The sequence below is a fragment of the Grampus griseus genome (assembly GCF_964374135.1).
Source record: "Grampus griseus genome assembly, chromosome: 7".
Lineage (NCBI taxonomy): Eukaryota > Metazoa > Chordata > Mammalia > Artiodactyla > Delphinidae > Grampus > Grampus griseus.
Genome location: NC_139001.1, coordinates 25,037,670 through 25,059,287, shown reverse-complemented (window position 1 = coordinate 25,059,287; position 21,618 = coordinate 25,037,670). Strand labels below are relative to the sequence as shown.

The following is a 21,618-nucleotide window of genomic DNA, read 5'->3' as shown; positions in this document are numbered from 1 at the left end:
GCAGAGAGGCTGCCTAAAATCATAATAAGTCCACAGACACCCCAAAACACACCACCAGACGTGGACCTGCCCACCAAGAAAGACAAGATCCAGCCTCATCCACCAGAACACAGGCACTAGTCCCCTCCACCAGGAAGCCTACACAACCCACTGAACTAACCTTAGCCACTGGGGACAGACACCAAAAACAATGGGAACTACGAACCTGCAGCCTGCAAAAAGGAGATCCCAAACACAGTAAGATAAGCAAAATGAGAAGACAGAAAAACACAGCAGATGAAGGAGCAAGATAAAAACCCACCAGACCTAACAAATGAAGAGGAAATAGGCAGTTTACCCGAAAAAGAATTCAGAATAATGATAGTAAAGATGATCCAAAATCTTGGAAATAGAATGGACAAAATGCAAGAAACATTTAACAAGGACCTAGAAGAACTAAAGATGAAACAAGCAACGATGAACAACACAATAAATGAAATGAAAACTACTCTAGATGGGATCAATAACAGAATAACTGAGGCAGAAGAACGGATAAGTGACCTGGAAGATAAAATAGTGGAAATAACTACTGCAGAGCAGAATAAAGAAAAAAGAATGAAAAGAACTGAGGACAGTCTCAGAGACCTCTGGGACAACATTAAATGCACCAACATTTGAATTATAGGGGTTCCAGAAGAAGAAGAGAAAAAGAAAGGGACTGAGAAAATATTTGAAGAGATTATAGTTGAAAACTTCCCTAATAGGGGAAAGGAAATAGTTAATCAAGTCCAGGAAGCACAGAGAGTCCCATACAGGATAAATGCAAGGAGAAATACGCCAAGACACATATTAATCAAACTGTCAAAAATTAAATACAAAGAAAACATATTAAAAGCAGTAAGGGAAAAACAACAAATAACACACAAGGGAATCCCCATAAGGTTAACAGCTGATCTTTCAGCAGAAACTCTGCAAGCCAGAAGGGACTGGCAGGACATATTTAAAGTGATGAAGGAGAAAAACCTGCAACCAACATTACACTACCCAGCAAGGATCTCATTCAGATTTGTTGGAGAAGTTAAAACCTTTACAGACGAGCAAAAGCTGAGAGAGTTCAGCACCACCAAACCAGCTTTACAGCAACTGCTAAAGGAACTTCTCTAGGCAAGAAACACAAGAGAAGGAAAAGACCTACGATAACGAACCCAAAACAATTAAGAAAATGGGAATAGGAACATACATATCGATAATTACCTTAAATGTAAATGGATTAAATGCTCCCACCAAAAGACACAGATTGGCTGAATGGATACAAAAACAAAACCCATATATTTGCTGTCTACAAGAGACCCACTTCAGACCTAGAGACATGTACAGACTGAAAGTAAGGGGATGGAAAAAGATATTTCATGCAAATGGAAACCAAAAGAAGCTGGAGTAGCAATTCTCATATCAGAAAAAATAGACTTTAAAATAAAGACTATTAGAAGAGACAAAGAAGGACACTACATAATGATCAAGGGATCGATCCAAGAAGAAGATATAACAGTTTTAAGTATTTAGGCACCCAATATAGGAGCACCTCAATACATAAGGCAAATACTAACACCCATAAAAGGGGAAATTGACAGTAACACATTCACAGTAGGGGACTTTAACACCCCACTTTCACCAATGGACAGATCATCCAAAATGAAAATAAATAAGGAAACACAAGCTTTAAATGATACATTAAACAAGATGGACTTAATTGATATTTATAGGACATTCCATCCAAAAACAACAGAATACACATTCTTCTCAAGTGCTCATGGAACATTCTGCAGGTTAGATCATATCTTGGGTCACAAGTCAAGCCTTGGTTAATTTAAGAAAATTGGAATTGTTTAAGTATCTTTTCCGACCACAACGTTATAAGACTAGATACCAATTACAGGGAGAAGATCTGTAAAAAATACAAACACATGGAGGCTAAACAATACACTACTTAATAACGAAGTGATCACTGAAGAAATCAAAGAGGAAATAAAAAAATACCTAGAAACAAATGACAATGGAGACAGGACGACCCAAAATCTATGGGATGCAGCAAAAGCAGTTCTAAGAGGGAAGTTTATAGCAATACAGTCCTACCTTAAGAAAAAGGAAACATCTCAAATAAACAACCTAACCTTCCACCTAAAGCAATTAGAGAAAGAAGAACAAAAAAACCCCCAAAGTTAGCAGAAGGAAAGAAATCACAAAAATCAGATCAGAAATAAATGAAAAAGAAATGAACAAAACGATAGCAAAGATCGATAAAACTAAAAGCTGGTTCTTTTAGAAGATAAACAAAATTGATAAACCATTAGCCAGACTCATCAAGAAAAAAAAGGGAGAAGACTCAAATCAATAGAATTAGAAATGAAAAAGGAGAAGTAACAACTGACACTGCAGAAATACAAAAGATCATGAGATTACTACGAGCAACTCCGTGCCAATAAAATGGACAACCTGGAAGAAATGGACAAATTCTTAGAAATGCATAACATGCCAAGACTGAATCAGGAAGAAATAGAAAACATGAACAGACCAATCACAAGCACTGATATTGAAACTGTGATTAAAAATCTTCCAACAAACAAAAGCCCAGTACCAGATGGCTTCACAGGCGAATTCTATCAAACATTTAGAGAAGAGCTAACACCTATCCTTCTCAAACTCTTCCAAAATATAGCAGAGGGAGGAAGACTCCCAAACTCATTCTACAAAGCCACCATCACCCTGATACCAAAACCAGACAAGGATGTCACAAAGAAAGAAAACTACAGGCCAATATCACTGATGAACATAGATGCAAAAATCCTCAACAAAATACTAGCAAACAGAATCCAACAGCACATTAAAAGGATCATACACCATGATCAAGTGGGGTTTATTCCAGGAATACAAGGATTCTTCAATATACACAAAACAATCAATGTGATAAATCATATTAACAAACAGAAGGAGAAAAACCATATGATCATCTCAATAGATGCAGAGAAAGCTTTTGACAAAATTTAACACCCATTTATGATAAAAACCCTGCAGAAAGTAGGCATAGAGGGAACTTTTCTCAACATAATAAAGGCCATATATGACAAACTCACAACCAACATCGTCCTCAATGGTGAAAAACTGAAAGCATTTCCACTAAGATCAGGAACAAGACAAGGTTGCCCACTCTTACCATTCTTATTCAGCATAGTTTTGGAAGTTTTAGCCACAGCAATCAGAGAAGAAAAGGAAATAAAAGGAATCCAAATTGGAAAAGAAGAAGTAAAGCTGTCACTGTTTGCAGATGACATGATACTATACATAGAGAATCCTAAAGATGCTACCAGAAAACTACTAGAGCTAATCAATGAATTTGGTAAAGTAGCAGGATACAAAATTAATGCACAGAAATCTCTGGCATTCCTATACACTAATGATGAAACATCTGAAAGTGAAATCAAGAAAACAGTCCCATTTACCATTGCAACAAAAATAATAAAATATCTAGGAATAAACCTACCTAAGGAGAAAAAAGAACTGTATGCAGAAAATTGTAAGACACTGATGAAGAAATTAAAGATGATAAAAATAGATGGAGAGATATACCATGTTCTTGGATTGGAAGAATCAACATTGTGAAAATGACTCTACTACCCAAAGCCATCTACAGATTCAATGAAATCCCTATCAAACTACCACTGATATTTTTCACAGAACTAGAGCAAAAAATTTCACAATTTGTATGGAAACACAAAAGACCCCAAATAGCCAAAGCAATCTTGAGAACGGAAAACGGAGCTAGAGGAATCAGGCTCCCTGACTTCAGACTATACTACAAAGCTACAGTAATCAAGACAGTATGGTACTGGCACAAAAACAGAAAGATAGATCAGTGGAACAGGATAGAAAGCCCAGAGATAAACCCATGCACATATGGTCACCTTATCTTTGATAAAGGAGGCAGGAATATACAGTGGAGAAAGGAAAACCTCTTCAATAAGTGGTGCTGGGAAAACTGGACAGGTACATGTAAAAGTATGAGATTAGATCACTCCCTAACACCATACACAAAAATAAGCTCAAAATAGATTAAAGACCTAAATGTAAGGCCAGAAACTATCAAACTCTTAGAGGAAAACATAGGCAGAACACTCTATGACATAAATCACAGCAAGATCCTTTTTGACCCACCTCCTAGAGAAATGGAAATAAAAACAAAAATTAACAAATGGGACCTAATGAAACTTCAAAGATTTTGAACAGCAAAGGAAACCATAAATAAGACCAAAGACAACCCTCAGAATGGGAGAAAATATTTGCAAATGAAGCAACTGACAAAGGATTAATCTCCAAAATTTATAAGCAGCTCATGCAGCTCAATAACGAAAAAACAAACAACCCAATCCAAAAATGGGCAGAAGACCTAAATAGACATTTCTCCAAAGAAGATATACAGACTGCCAACAAACACATGAAAGAATGCTCAACTTCATTAATCATTAGAGAAATGCAAATCAAAAGTACAATGAGATATCATCTCACACCAGTCAGAATGGCCATCATAAAAAAATCTAGAAACAATAAATGCTGGAGAGGGTGTGGAGAAAAGGGAACCCTCTTGCACTGTTGGTGGGAATGTAAATTGATACAGTGGAGAACAGTGTGGAGGTTCCTTATAAAACTACAGATAGAACTACCATATGACCAAGCAATCCCACTACTGGACATATACCCTCAGAAAACCATAATTCAAAAAGAGTCATGTACCAAAATGTTCATTGCAGCTCTATTTACAATAGCCCGGAGATGGAAACAACCTAAGTGTCCATCATAGGATGAATGGATAAAGAAAATGTGGCACATATATACAATGGAATATTACTCAGCCATAAAAAGAAACGAAATTGAGCTATTTGTAATGAGGTGGATAGACCTAGAGTCTGTCATACAGAGTGAAGTAAGTCAGAAACAGAAAGACAAATACCGTATGCTAACACATATATATGGAATTTTAGAAAAAAAAAGTCATGAATAAAGACAGGAATAAAGACACAGACCTACTAGAGAATGGACTTGAGGATATGGGGAGGGGGAAGGGTAAGCTGTGACAAAGCGAGAGAGAGGCATGGACATATATACACTACCAAACATAAGGTAGATAGCTAGTGGGAAGCAGCCACATAGCACAGGGAGATCAGCTCGGTGCTTTGTGACCGCCTGGAGGCGTGGGTAGGGAGGGTGGGAGGGAGGGAGACACAAGAGGGAAGAGATATGGGAACATATGTATACGTATAACTGATTCACTTTGTTATAAAGCAGAAACTAACACACCATTGTAAAGCAATTATACTCCAATAAAGATGTAAAAAAAATTTTAGTTTTATCATTATATTTATTTCTAGCAAAGCAAATTTCTTTATTCTGAAAAACACATTTTGATAAAACTATTAACTCGTAATAGTTAATTATCAACAAAGTAGCAACTTGGGCGTATAGATAGCTCTTCTGACGCTGTATTCTTCTTCCAGAGTACAGAGTTTGAACTGATTCTATAGAAAATATTTTTTAAAAGGCTACTTAGATCAAAATCTTAGTTTAATAAAGTGTGAGGAGGTAGGAGAATAAAAGTGGCTTATCAGGACACCTAATTTTGAGATGACTTTTCCTTTGTACATTTTTTTAATCAAGGTGGGTTTTTTTCTTTTATATATTTCTCTTACATATACTTAAAGGAGAACTTTAAGAGAAATGTCAGCTGCGTAATTTCCTTTCCATTTTCTCTTCCCTGCTTAGAAAGAGCACCTACAATTGCCGAAAGAATCACCTCTAAATAGAACATAATTTGTTCGTGCCAGGCAGCAAAGAATTAAATAAAAGTTGCATAGGGTTGCTTGCAACAATCTAGGCTTGAAAGATTGCTAAGTGGGTTAGCAGCTTGATCTCCTTATTCATCTTTCCCCAGTTCATTGTAGGGATGCGGCTCCCCTGCTCCAACCCTCCAGCGTAACTAGTAGTCTTTCGCCCACCTCTGCTCCAAACTGCAAAATAAAAGTGGCGTAGTGAGTGGAACCGATAGGAGAGGGAAGACGTCTGAAAATTCTTTGCAAATTTTATGAAAGGGAAAACCTGAATACACCATTTTCAGTTACTTTTTTCTTTCAGTTCCTAGCTTTCTCTAAGTGATGAGAAATTAGAGAAGAAAAGGAAAATGTAAGCTCTTTAAATTCTACTTAATTGTGCAATTGAGTTTCAGGAAAAAAATTACATTAGTAAGCAGGAATAAGCATGTAAGGAAATCCATGAGTGATGGTTGTAGAACAGGACACAGACATAAACATAATCACTTTTAACCCATTACAGAGTAAACAAATTAGAGAAAAATAGTAGAGGGTAAAACTGAGTGGATTCAGCACAATTTTCATTCAATTCTACATAGTTGCTTTAAACATCAGTATACAAACAGGGCTTTAGGTTTAAAAAAACAAATCAGCCATGGAATGCTCTGTAATCTCTTTCATATTAATCAAGTACTTGCTATTTGAGTCCACATAGAATTTTATTTGGTTTGGATAAGTTTCAAACTTTCTGAAAATTTAAGTCAATTTTGATCAACTTAGCATTTCAACCCCTACACCTAATTCTTCCAAGCTTAGAATTATTTGCAAATCCTCTTATAGCAGGATGACTCAAAACATTACATAGGGGGACATTTTTTTTAATTGTAGAAAAAATAGAATAAAAAATGTGGAAGATCACCAGAGGTCTCTTACTGACAGTCACTTACGTTAATGTTCCTAGCTTTACATTTCAAATATTTTTTTTTTTATTGTGGAAAAATACGCATAACATAAATTTTACATCTTAACTGGTTTTAAGTGTACAGGTCGGGGTACTAATACACTCACATTGTTGTATAACAATTACCACCATCTACCCCATAACTCTTTCCATCTTATAAAACTGAAATATACTCATTAAACAATAGCTCCCCATTCTCCCTGCACCTCCAGCCCCTGCAACCACCACTATATTTTCTGTCTTTATGATTTTGACTACTCTAAGTATTGCATATAAGTAAGGATCATATGGTATGTGTCTTCTTGTGACTGGTTTATTTCACTTAGCATAATTTCCTCAAGGTTCAGCCCGGTTGTAGTGTATGTCAGAATTTCCTGCTTTTCAAGGCAGAATAACATTCCATTGTATGCATATACCACCTTTTGCCTATCCATTCACCCATCTATAAGATACTTGGGAAAGATTTATTTTTGATTATATTACTTTTATTAGATTTTCTGTGATTTTTACCCAATTCAAAGTGTGTAGCTCTTATTACTTTTTTTTTCCAATAAAAAAGACATTATTCATTGCTAAAGATCTCTAATTCCAAAAACTTTCCATTTCTAAAAATGTTAGGAGTTACTACTTCAAAGAAAAGCTGATTATTCTGATTGCATGGCCTTTTTCCACTCTGAACAGTGTGAAAACCATTTTCATAATATCAGCAACTTTTAGTTAAGTAATGATATATTTTTTTCAATGAAAATTTCCATAAGTGAAAAGACTTGTTAAAATCTAAAGTAATCTCAGACAAACAATAAAATCTTGATGGCTGCCCTTAACTTGACAATTTGAATCTAGAGACCTGCTATTTCATAAAATTTTGATCTTTTCACACCATTCACTGGAAGAAAGCAAGTCCTTATTGCTAAAAATTTATCTCAGCCACCCCAAATGGGACTCTTAATATCTACCTTACAGACTTTCTATAAGAATTAGAAATACAGTTTTTTCAATGCATGTCATATATCAGGCCCAAAAGGTCACAGGCCCTTAAAGCATTGCTATAGTTATCAATGAAATTAGTGAAGGAAGTTTCACATGACAACAGAGCGCTACATATTCTCTAAGAGGGGACTCATGTATTTGGTGGTCGCTCATTTGCAGCAAGCCTATATATTCTACATCAGTTTTGAATCAGCATAGGTCTGAGATGTCTTAATCATAATAGGCTTTGCTAATCATTTTACTAGCATAGAAATCCTACACCAGATCAGTGCTACTTAAACCTGTCGCTAGAATCAATTAGAGAACTTTGATGATAGGTAGCCTCCCATCCTTAAACCAAACTTACCCAGTGAGAATCTCTGGGAGTAGATTCTGACAAATGTCCAAGTTTGGAAACCATTAATCTACTTTTCATTGGACATAAAAACCCTTGCCTTTTGTAATGCTAGACCATGATACACAACACCTCTGCTATTTCCTTCCAACAAGCTATGGTCATGAAGATTTATTTGAAGGTAGAAATTTGAACATTTTAAGAGCTAGAGCAGTATGCTTGTGGGGTACAGAGGAATCAATCTTTGAGGCAGAAACTCAGTTTACTTTGAGAGGGTAAAAGAGGCTTACTCTGTAAGCAAGGCTTTTAGTGAAAGGCTAAACAGATAGGTAACTTCTATCTGTTATTCTTGAGGAAATTTTGAGTGTAAGAAGTTAACATGAATGCAGAAGCTAAGTATACTGTTTAATAATTTAAATGAAAAATGTTAGCAGAATATGACCCTGAAGATATTTTCCTCTATAAATTTTGAGTTAAACTGGCTTGTCTCTAAAGAGGTTATTCTTTCCTGAGTTGTGTGTATGTGTGCATGTGTGTATGTGTGCATGTGTGTGTGTGTGTGTTTATTCACCATTTGCCCCAGAGGAGACTAGGGTCCATGATCAGTTCATACCATGTATGATGTGTATACTTAATTTTCTTTTTGCATCCTTACAGGGAGAAATGATAAGCACTGTACTGGGCTTAGCCCAGCATTACCTACACAGGGCTACTGATGTTCACACATGGTAGCTGACTAGCTGACTGTCAGATTTTCTATAATTGTGAGAGCTGGTTCTTAAATGCAGCCATTACTAAATATTAAAATATATAAACCCACAATTTAAATTTTATTTTAAAAAGGCAATATATACTTAAAATTCATTATTTCCTGATTAGTTCACATCTATTGACTCTCTATGCTGGAAATACTACCTAAATGTATGCTAGGTGGGCATCTCTTCCAAAATCCACATTGATTGCTAAAAAGGGATAACATTAGGAATGTTTACACCATGAAAATCAGCAAACTCTACAAATTGGCGTGTTTTCTTCTTTATTTTGTGAAGAGAGGTTATTAAACATTTACCGGCACACTACTGACATGATATAATTTTAGACTGAAGAACTGATGCTTGGGGACATGTACTACTAAAACCTTTCTAAGGAAGCCACATTATATTCGATGCCTGGAGTGGGCATTTTCTTATGCAATGAATTGATGTTTCTACTAATTCAGAAACAGAAAATGAAATGAGCCTTCATCTGGAGAAGGGGCAAAAAGCCTAGCAGACAATAAAAGAGTCGGTTCTTAAGGTTTACAAATGGTCAGAGGGTCCCAATAGTTAGGGATATCCTCACCTACAACACAAGAGCAGGAACACAAAAATCAAGTTTGGGCCTCTCTGTCCCTCAATAAACATTATTATTATTAGCAAAATCTTGTTAATAACTAATGTCATTTATGCTTTGAGGAAATTGGGGGTATAGTGGGTCTTCACAGCAGTTGAGGGACACAGTACAGCTGTGAGGTTTACTGTAGTCATTTGTGGCAGAAGCTGGGGTTGGCAGTAAGAGAACACAGCCAGAGTGGAGAGACTATGGAACTTATTCCAGATTTTAGGTGGTTTATATGTAAAAGGAAAGTGAAAACTAATTTATAATCATAAACTATTGAGGCCAATGTGTGTATATGTAAGTGTATGTGTGTGTATACACACATTTACACAATATGTTTACTTTATAAGTATATATTATATGTAAATGCATATATATATATGATTTGCAATAAAATAAAGTACCCCATGATATGCATGATAAATATGAGAACTGAGCTGAGCTAGGAAAGGTCTATTGTGGGAGAATTCTTCCATTCTGCCACCTGGGGTTGAGGTGAAGTACCCCTGAGGAATATTCTATCACTTTCTAGAAAGCAAAGATCATACTTCTTTAATTTTATATACATATACTATTTGATGAAAAAGTTAATTGAAAGAAAACTATTGCATTTGATGAAAATAAAGATTTGTCATAAAAAATTTATTCAAAAAGTGATACAATGCACTCTTATTCCAGGAAACTAAAGAATAAGAAAACCAAGCTAGCAGATACATTGTGCTTGTATCTTGTAACATTCTTACGTAACAGTTTATCCTGGAGTGAATTTCAGTCAAACTGGAAACCTCTTCTTATAAATATAATGATAAAGGCCCTCTCAGATAAGGGTAAGATTCAAGTCCCTACTCCCTCACCAACAGATAAAAAATATGGCAGAACTGCCACTTGCTCTTATTTTCTTAAAATATATTCCTAGATTCTATTCTGTTTGCTAATATTTTGTTTAGAAAAATTACATCTGAATTCAATAAGTGATTTTTAGTTCTTTTGTTTTGTTAGATGAGATTCATGAAGAATTTATTTTATACATCTTTTCAAAGAACTATCTTTTGTGTTCATGCAGATTCATTTAGGCTTTCTAATGCATTTTCACATTTTTCTATTTCCCTAATTAAAACTTTTATCTTAAAACTTTTAAAAACAATATGCATAATTTGATTCTATATATGTATTTATGTAAAAGTGGATATGTGTGTATATAATACACAGAAACTGAAGCTGTATTGAAATGCACTGTGGGCAAATTTTGTTTTTTATTCTACTACAAAATTCTAAACTTTGAAGAGTGCATGTATTTTACGTAACTATTGAGTAACAACAGGTGATAAACTAAGAAAATCAAGTTTAACTGTATTTTGACATCCGATTATTTTCTAGTTCAACAAAATTATCTAGATAGGACACAACATGCAGTATTAGTTAGGAGCAGACAATTATTAAGATATGTAAGAGTCATTAAAAGAAAAATATAGTTTTAAGTTTCACTAATTTTTTTTTTTTTTTTTTTTTTTTGCGGTACGCGGGCCTCTCACTGTTGTGGCCTCTCCCGTTGCGGAGCACAGGCTCCGGACGCGCAGGCTCAGCGGCCATGGGTCACGGGCCCAGGCGCTCCGCGGCATTTGGGATCTTCCCGGACCGGGACACGAACCCGTGTCCCCTGCATCGGCAGGCGGACTCTCAACCACTGTGCCACCAGGGAAGCCCTACTAATGGTTTTAATGCAGGTGGAACATCTGGTTTAAACAAACGATTAGTCTTCAGATTATGTTTGTGAACTTAATGCTCTTTTATGAATCTTCCAATTCCCCCACACTCCCACTGTATTTGGTTTTAGAAAGCAATTGAGAATGAGAGGTGCATCTGGTGTAAGCTAAAAAAAAAAGACTAGGATCTGCAGCATCTGAGTTGTAACTTTCAGTGTCTCAGTGAGATCAAGCTATGAAATATGATCTTCTGGATGCTAAAACACACATGAAACAGAAACATAATAGAATATCAACTAATTAATATATAATGAAAATGTAACTGTCACATATAAAAATAATTCTGTCCACATATGGTCAAGTCATATGAAAAAAACAAATCTTAATCAGAAGACACTTTATTCCTTTACTATAAGAAATCACTCAAATTTTGACTCATATTAACTCATTTCTTCCTCATAATAATCCATAATAACCCTAGGAAGTTGATAATATAAGCTCTTAGCCAAGAACCTATGTGTGATCTTTCAAGCCTGACCATAGGTAGCTACGAAGGCTTTACCTGGCAGCCCTCACAGAGGAAAGCAGCCCTCCTTACAGCAGAGGTGGTGCAGAGTCAATGTGCTGAGGGCTCTGAAGGGAGCTGCTTTCAAGGAGGACTCAGGGCTCCCTGACAAGCCATGCTCTTAAGCATGTTGACATTCCTAGCCCAGGTGCTTCCAGTAGGAGGCCTCTTTTTCAAGTGCCTGCCTTGGGTGCCTTTGCTGAAATGTCCTTAGAGGGGTGGGGGGGAACCCACTCTGGCTCATTACTCAGTACTTTCCCACTCTCAGCCCTTTCCCCTCTCCCTCCCTCCCCTCTCCCTTCTGGCCCCCAGATCCATAAAACTTCAGGCAGGAGCCTTTGCTTGGGGGCTCCCTCAGCAGTGAGACAATTTCCTGTGTTTGTGTTGATCAGTCTGATCCATCTGACTCTCTCCTGGAGCTGTTCCATGGTGAAAAATGGCACGGTGGAGGACTTGGTGCTTTTTCCACTGCAGCTTCTTGCCTATACTATTGCCTTAAGTGATTAAAAGCTTGAGTGTTACCTTCTTATTGGTTCTTTGTCTTAACTGACCACCGTGAAATCTAGCGGCTCAGCTCAGCTCTTGACTCTCTCCTTTTATAGTTGTGGAAATGGAGGTGCTGAGAGCATAAGTGACCTGCCCAAGGTCACATAACTAGTAAGAGGCAATGTTAGATTTCAAACAAGCCTGTTAGCCTCCTAAATCCATTCTCTTAACTATACATCTTCTTCTTGGAATATATCATTGTCTATTTTTCCATGTTCAGGTTCTGATATACTTCCATTTGCTTAATTATTAGAGGGCAAGTAATTTCCATCATTTTGATATTCTCATGTTGATGAGCGTTATTATAGAGCTCCAGGTAAGTGAAACATAACTCACTATATGATTTTTTTTCACTCTGAAGGGCAGCTTGTTGCACAGGCCCTATTGACATAGCTATTCAAGGATGTTAGAATGTTAGAGAAGTCTTGCTAGGGATCTGTACAAGAAAAAAGACACTCGTCTCTACTTTATCCTGCTAAAGTTTAGACTGAAGTATCTCAAATATTTTGAAAAATACAATTTGGTTAAAATTATTCCAAAATAACATATTTTGAAAGAAGTAGTATCATTTAAAAATTGTTTTTCCACACACTTCAAACCTTTTCCTCATTGTTTCAATTATAGCCAAAAAGTATGTCAATAAAAAGCCAGGTTGCTCTTGAAAACATTGCACTTTTCTGCTTTAAGAATTAGTACTCAGTCCATTCTCTACATCTGTGTCCTTATTCCTGCCCCACCCCTAGGTTCATCAGAATTTTTTTTTTTAGATTCAGGGAGATCAGCTCGGTGCTTTGTGACCACCTAGAGGGGTGGGGTGGGGATATGGGGATATATGTATACATATAGCTGATTCACTCTGTTATACAGCAGAAACTAACACAACATTGTAAAGCAATTATACTCCAATAAAGATGTGAAAAAAAAAAAAAGAATTAGTATTGTACCAAAACCCAAAAGCATATGTTAAGAAATACTTTGCAAAATATCACTTAAGAATGAATTATCCTTAAATTCTTTGTCAAAATTATGTGATTTGAACATATTTACAATTAGTAAACAAATCAGTGTCTCCAAACACTAAAGGAAAAGTAGACACGTATTTTATCTTATAATTATTATAAATATAATAAAATATAAATAGAACATAAATATAATTAATAGAAATAGTGTAACATAATTATATAAGTATAAATTAAATTAAGCATATACATGTGTATTGCCATCTTTACCTGAAATAGACTTGAAATGGATAAAATACCTGTCTGTGGATTATAATTTATTCTTCACATCCATTCTCTTAAATATAAGTGATGGATGGAATAAAATATAACTTGAATTCATCTGATTTTCCTATTTATGACCTGATCTATTTCATTTATTTATCTATTTATTCAGTATATATCTGTTATCCATCTATCATGTGCTAGAACAGAGGACAGGATGATGAATTGGACCTTGTCCACAAGGACTTTTCATTTTAGAGTGAGACAATGCTAGGGTTCAGCACTGCTTATTATAGGGTTACACAGGAAAAGTTACCTAATCTCGCTTATAGAAGAGAACACTTCTTAGAAGAGATAACAACTGATGAGTATCTTAAAGTACGAATAAAATTTGCCCAGCAAACAAAAGAGGAAGGGCAGTGAAGACAAAGAAATTTTAAGAACTCATTCTATAGAGGGGGAAAATAAGTAGGAATCTGCTGAAAACTCCAAGTTGTTGGTTTTGACCCTACATTAGTCAGTTGCAGTGACAGTGTTTTTAGACAAGGTCATGGTTAGATTTCCATTAAATACAGCTCTTGCTGGCATTTTGTCAGGTGGACTGACAAGGACTGAAGGCAAGGAGAGTAGTTAAACACAGGGGCTCTTAACCAAGGGTTCTTGGGCCCCTAAAGGGGCTGTGGATAGAATTTATGAGGTTCTTGAACTTGATGGGGGAAATGTTACATTAGTTTTGGGTCTCACATTTAAGTCTTTAAACCATGTTGAGTTAATTTTATATATAGCATAAGATAAAAATCTAACTTCATTTTTGTGTCTGTGGCTATCCAGTTTTCCCAACACCATTTGTTAAAGTGACTTCCCTTTTTAAAATAATATGTATGCCAATTACTATTTCAAACTGTATTACATATTAATCCCACTGTTAGAATACTTTATGTAATATAATAATAAAGAAGGGTATTACTATATCACATAAAGTATGCTGATAGGTGTATTTCAATTTAATTTATTTTGTTGTAATCCTTTATAATTTATTTTATAAATTTATTGATTTTATACATATTAATTGATGATATAAAATATTCATTTTGAGCCTATTTATTTATTTTAAATATTATGAGAAGGGGGCTATGGGTTCACCAGACTGCTACAAGGGTCATGTCCTCAAAAAATATTAAGAATTCAGAGACTGTTCCAAGAATTCAGGCAACAGACGAAGTCTTGAACTAGAGCAATGGTATTAAAAAATATGTACAATGAAGAAATAGGCAAATTCAGCATGATTTAGCAATTAAATAAATGTCAAGAACCAAAGATAAGGTGAACTCAGTGATGCCTACCAATGTCTTAACTTGGGTGATTTGATTGGTTGGTGGTGGGTAGTTCTGGTACTTAGTGGGGAAGCTGAATTTTAAACCATGAGAACAGCCACTAATCACCCATGGGGAGAAGGCAAGTGAAGAAACTGACTCAGGATAAAGCCATGGAAAACCAATATTCAAGGCCATCCAATTTATTATTATCAGATATGGTATCATGCACTGTATATATAATGTGTCAGCAAATAAAACTCATATGTAAAGAATAAAACTTCAACAAGCAATTGGTGGTTAATCTGTAAAGAATCATTTGTTATGATTCTACTCTGCATTTATAGTTTTTGTACCTGCAATTATCTGCATGCAAAAAAAATACAGCTACTGGTGCCTAATTATAGCCACAAACATCCAAATTTGCCCTCAAAAGAATAACACAAAGAGATACCATCTGTGAAAGTGCAGTAAATCCCTCACACCTTTCCTGCTCCACATCCTGTAAGGCTGGTGGACACATTCCCTTTGGCTTCTATCTTGGGCTTTATTCTTGCCTGATCTCACTCATGCATTATAGGCTAATAACTAGTAATCTGAAAGTCAGTAGGCCTTTCCTCTTATCCAAACATTATGATTTTCCCCCCTCATATAAAGTGTACTACGGTATGGGCAGACTGACAAATGGAAGCCCTGTCTGAAGCACATCATTTCCTTTGTTAGTGTGGACAGATTCAATTTTTCATCCACATGTAATTTTACAAGGTATGCAACTTGAACACTGTTGAACAAAGATGATATCTCATACAAATTTCTGCTTAAAGGTGACAAGCAAATTATGTTACTTTACTTTTTAAAGAAAGTTTTAGCCACTTATTAGAAACACAGCTGTCAGTTTTGTCAAGTATATTCATATTTCTCTGTTATTAGGACCATCAAGAAGTTTAATAATTGTCCCTTGGAATTTGCTTTCCTACAAAAGTGCTATAACACAATCAGTACTATTGCAAATAATCATTGAACTGTATGAAGATAGTTACGATTTCAGATGGGAAACATATAATAATAGATGAGAAATATAAAACCCAGGGTAATTCTTGATAAAGATTCTGTTCTCATACATATGTCAGTAATAATAAATGTGGGGACAACATAACCTGCTGTATAAAAGTGAAACAGATTCCCAGCAGAATAATTTCCAAAGGCTTTAATGAGAGTTCAAATATTACTTGCTTATCATTTAATCATATTAAACAGTTTGAATCTAATAAATCCTCTGTTGTAGAAATACTATACACTTTAAGAATGGGAAATTGGCTAGTTTATTAGGCTAATGACTAAAACCAGAATGTAATATATATTTCTTCTGTATGAAATATATATTTCTCCATTCTATTTATAGTGTTTAGAATTGTCATAAGGTACTACCATGAAGGTTTTAGGGGTAAATGAAGGCTTAGGAATTCTAAAATTTTCACTGGTTTTTATTTCTTATCTAAAAAATTCAGTGAATGGGAAAGTACATTTTTGTTCTACTACCTTTTTCTCAGTGGTATATGAGTCACAAAGAGTTGAAGTAGCAGTTACACACCAGCCTTAAGTTTATGGACAATGGGCCACATGCTTAGACATTAGAAATATGGTAAAATAATTTAGATTTAGCAAAAGGGATCAGGTTAAGACAATGAGAATTTGTAAAGGGGGAGTATCATTCTAAAAAGAGAGTTAATTAGAAGCAAAAAGAATGTCCTGTCATACATAAATAAACATTTCAATGGATGCAGTCAAAATTCAAAATACTATTAATGACATGATAAACATAAGCCATTCTTGTGAAAACAAGAGGTAGAAGAATCTCTTGAGACATTAAAAAGGATAATGCTACTCACATCCTGAGCTACCATTTGTTGACACCAGAGTCAGGTTGGAAGGCCATGGATTCCGAACAATATCTTGCCAATGAATTGTGTCTGTATAACAAAGAAACTTGTTCTGGTCTACATAGACTCCACCGTTTAGGATTTCTGTATTAAAACAAACAAACAAACATAGATTTGTTGTCAAACTTTTTGATGATAAAAGGTAGTCAATAAAAATGATTTACTGTTAAGCTATTTTCAGTGTTAAATTACAGTTACTTTGTTAATAGCCAAGATATCTTTAAAAATATCTTTTTCCTGAGCCATATAGGTTGCAGAAATTTGAAAACATTGAACAATACAAAGAAAAACAACCACTCATAATTGAAGCACTCAGAGAGAAACACTCTTCACTTTTTGGTACAGATGCTATCAGTCTTTTTTTATTTCCTCTGAAATTGGAATAATATTACATATAATATTCATAACCTGCTAGTTTTGTTAATACTAACTGGTGAGTATTCAATGGTAATTAAATATTATTCTATGTTATTTCTAAGGAGCATATAATATGTTAGGGTATAACTTAAACAGTACTTACTTAACCAATGCCTTCTTATTGGTAATTTAACTTGTTTATCTCTGATTAGTTCTTTAAAATTCTTTCTATAAATAACATTCACAGATTGTGAATATTTTTAAGACAGATTGTTAATATTTTTAAGACTTTTGCTACAAATTGTCAAATTTCCCTTAAAAATATTGTTTCAGTCAATGTGACACTGACAGGAATCAGTTAGGTAATAAGTAGTGCAAAGTGGAAGCCAAAATTAATGCTTCAATCACAAAAGTGTTCTTTGTTCATCTCAAAGGTAGTCAACAGAATTGCTAGTTATTCGTTAAGAACAACACACAGCAAGATATCGTAAAAACTCTCTGGTTCTTTGGAATAAGGGCAAGATTGTGGGATTATGTGCATCAGAGCCAAGTTTTACTTGATTCTCTATTTCACTACTCTAGCCTTAATCAACTAACTTGTCCTCTCTGAACAATGGCTGATCATATACATAGATTCTCATTCAGATAGCTTTAGGTTATCCAGAAAAAATGTAGATATTCCCTCTGAAAATACTATTCTTATCATTTTAAGAAATTGGCGAGAAATACACATAGCATCTTCCTACCCAATATCTACCACATTTTTTCTTCTTGTCCAATACAAGAACAAGGTAAGAGAAATCATATATCAGTCCATAAAGCATCCAGATACAAATAACAAAAGTCCAATTAACAGTAATTTATATAGATAAGGGATGATTTTTCTCACATAATATGAAACCTATCGGAGGCAGTGTGGATATTAGTTTAGCTGTTCTGCAGTACCCACAACCTGCTATGTATGTTGGCTTTATTCATTCAAGGCATATGATGGCTGCTGCATCTAAAGGTGTTTGTTTGAATTCAAGGCAAGGTAAAGACAGAAGAGCAAGCAGGAGACTTCATCTGGTGAAGCTTCAACTTTCAATTTGGAAAGACATGCTTTCCCCAAGGATTATGTCTGCATTACAATGGCCAGAACAATATCCCATGGCCATTCCTACTGCAAGAGAGGCTGAGTGAGCAAGTATGTAGGTGAACATATTGTTATTCAAACAAAAGCCAAATGTGCAGGGGTGTTAGTGAGGAAGAAGAGGTCCGTGATACTGGGAAGGCAACTAACTCCATCTCTTGTGCTGGCCTTAAGAAAATCACCTCTCCTGTGCAGTATCCCAAGCTAAACCTTTAAGAGTCCCCTTAAACCGAAAAGGGGCATAAAAGAATGAATGGGGGCTTCCCTGGTGGCGCAGTGGTTGAGAGTCCGCCTGCCGATGCAGGGGACACGTGTTCGTGCCCCGGTCCGGGAAGATGCCACATGCCGTGGAGCGGCTGGGCCCGGGAGCCATGGCCGCTGGGCCTGCACGTCCGGAGCCTGTGCTCCGCAACAGGAGAGGCCACAACAGTGAGAGGCCCGCGTACCGCAGAAAAAAAAAAAAAAAAAAAAAAACCACATAAAAAAGGTATTTGTGGAAGTAAGATTGGTGGTCACATATAAAATGCCTTAGTACTTTGCATATATAAAATCCTTCAGATTAATTTTGACATTTCAGGGGTTTCCACATTTAAAATCAATCCCATTTCCATCATTAATCCTTTCACTGACTATTGCATCCATTTCCTCAAGTGAGGGGAAAAAAAAAAAAAAAGAAACAAAAAGAAATTAGATAATGTTTCTACTTCTAAAACCCAGTTCATTCCTTTTCATGACCTAACAATACAACCTTCATCAAAGCAGAGGGGAGATGTAAGATGTAATAAAGATTGTGAAAATGGATTTCTACACTAATGTTTGGCATTAAGTCTCTATCTAAGAAATGTGACGATCTCATACTAATAGCTTTCTCATGAGACATTAGGTGATGCTCTTCTGCTCTAGGAACAATTCTTCATTAGGTGACAAAGAAAGGAGATTTTGACTGCTATCCAGGAAATGAAAGTTATTTTTCAGTCTACATTTGGAAAAGTTCTACTTAAAAAAAAATGTGAAGAGAAAAGGTAATAGCTCAAACATTGTAGAAAGAGTGTATTTTTCAGGAGTTACATTTTAATTCAAATAGTTCATACTGACGGATCACAGTATCCATCTACAACTTCCTATCTAAAAATATTTAAATAGAATCAGATTATATTATACTGAACAATAATCTCATCAAATCCTGTTCTTCGATAAAAATTAATCTGTTACCAATGTTGACATCTGTTTCTTAGAAATACTCCGTTCAAGAGCTTGGCTTATACTTGGAAAATGATTTAGAAAAGAGGCAATAATAATTCAAGTATAATCTTACATGTTAAAATTTTAAATTAATACTACAATCATGATCAATCTGGATGAGACTTTTATTCTGAATTCAAAACCCAGCATCTGCTAGCAATTCTGGATCAGGGGGATTTGTAAAGTTTTAGCATTTAATAATGTATATGTATATTTTCCCTGAAAATAGTCTTTTTTTCTGTTATGTTTGGCTTAGACCATAATCTGTAGTTGAATGTCATAACCTCACAATCAGAAAGTGTATATTTTATTGATATTTATAGAAGTTTTTATGTACATTTCATCTTACATTTTCTTTTGATCAACCTGATTACTTAAACGTGTCAGAAAATAATGTCAAAATTGCACTTATTCATTTATATGGTTTACATTATTTTATAAGTTTATACAGTGTTAAAATATTAATTTAATATGCTTCTGTGGGGAAATATTCAGTTAGATTTATTGCTGGACTAAGCAAATTCTAGGGAAATGTATTGACCTGCAAGAAAGTTGTTAAAAGACACAGATTATTTGCTGGACAAAAGGAATAGCTAATGTGTCTGCCTTCGCTGACTATAAAGGCTTTTTTAAAATTATATGTTTAGATTAGAAAAAGGGACAAAGATTGGAAAGAGAAAAGCTTGGTAAGATATTTATCCAGGACGATACCAGAAAAGTGTCCGGCTGTACTTTAAATCTACCTTTGCTAACAGATTAGTTTCTATCAGTTTTACTAAAGATTTATTAGAAGGTACCACCTTTGTTACACCAAGAGCTTCTATCCCATTAGCATGAAATAAAGTGATTAATAATTATATTTTAAGACCATGACAAAAAGACAATTTCTAAGGAAGATAGGCAAATGAGACCCAGACTTCATTGATATTCAAACAAAGATGCCTGGAAGTGTGGAAGGACTCAAAAAATGTTGAATAACTAAGAAGTTCAAGGTAATCTCATTACATTGAATTTCACTTTCCCTGTAGGAAATATATCACAGTAAATAAAGAGAGACACAAATAGATTCTTAGTCATTGAAATAATTGGTAGAAAACAATCTGTTATGAATTTTCTTATCATATTATATAAAAATATTTCCAGCAAGTTCACAAAACTATGTCTCCTTTAAAAATGCCACCATTAAATATAATAAGATATATTAAATACAACTTTCTATGAAAAAAAGTATAATTTCATTTCTTAAAAAACTCCACTAAACACTTAAGTATGTTTGTGTCTCAAACACTTCCTACTAGATTAATACATGCAAGTCAAGTAAAAAAAGAGGAAAAAAAAAAGCATGACTTTTTTTTTGTATTCAGAGTAAGTATACTGTAGTCCACACTACTCTCCAATGTGTTAAATTTAACATATACAGCACATGATTTGTAACTGAAATAATTAGACTAAACTCCATGAAGGCAAGGGCTATTTTTCAGCGCTGTATCTATATTATCAAACTTGGAGCAATATTTAGTCAATGAATATTTGTTAAATTGAACTGAAAAAACTTGTACCCTGATATTTGTCACCAACATTGATCAACTAACTTCTGTTATAGTTCCTAATTTTAAATTACATTCTGACAAAATCAAAGTAAGAATGAAAGTTATCTTTTTTCCATAAACACTCTACAGTTGATTTTTATTGGTCCTACATTTCATTAAGCCAGGGGTCATTTTTGTTTTGTTCAAAACTGTATCCCCAGTGTCTATCATGAAAGGCACAAGCCAGATACACAATAAATGTTTGCTTCATAAAAGAAAATATAATATCTGGAGTATAAAAAAATGAAATACATATATAATTTTGAGGTTAGAGTTTTTATAAGTTGAAAGAGAAATAGTTTTTATTACATAAAATGCTGATAATTGATAATGTGCAAAATTACTGCAGGCAGTACATTAAATATTTATAAGGTACATTTAGATATATTCATCGGTATCCCTAAACCTATTTTGTGTACCAAATTCAGTTATCATTTATCAGGTGAATAATGATGATTATGAGCTATCCCAGACAGATAAAATTCCCCCAAACCTGTACCAATTACCTAGCA

At 34.8% G+C, this 21,618-nt stretch overlaps 1 protein-coding gene across 1 annotated transcript in view; it reads right to left on the bottom strand.

Annotated features, from left to right (window-relative positions):
* The window catches only part of ERBB4 (erb-b2 receptor tyrosine kinase 4), a 687,762-nt gene that overhangs the window by 359,489 nt on the left and 306,655 nt on the right, over nucleotides 1-21,618 (bottom strand). Inside the window, exon 3 of the mRNA XM_082658716.1 lies at nucleotides 16,736-16,870. Coding sequence (XP_082514842.1) covers nucleotides 16,736-16,870 — 135 coding nt within the window. The remainder of the gene's footprint in view (nucleotides 1-16,735; nucleotides 16,871-21,618) is intronic.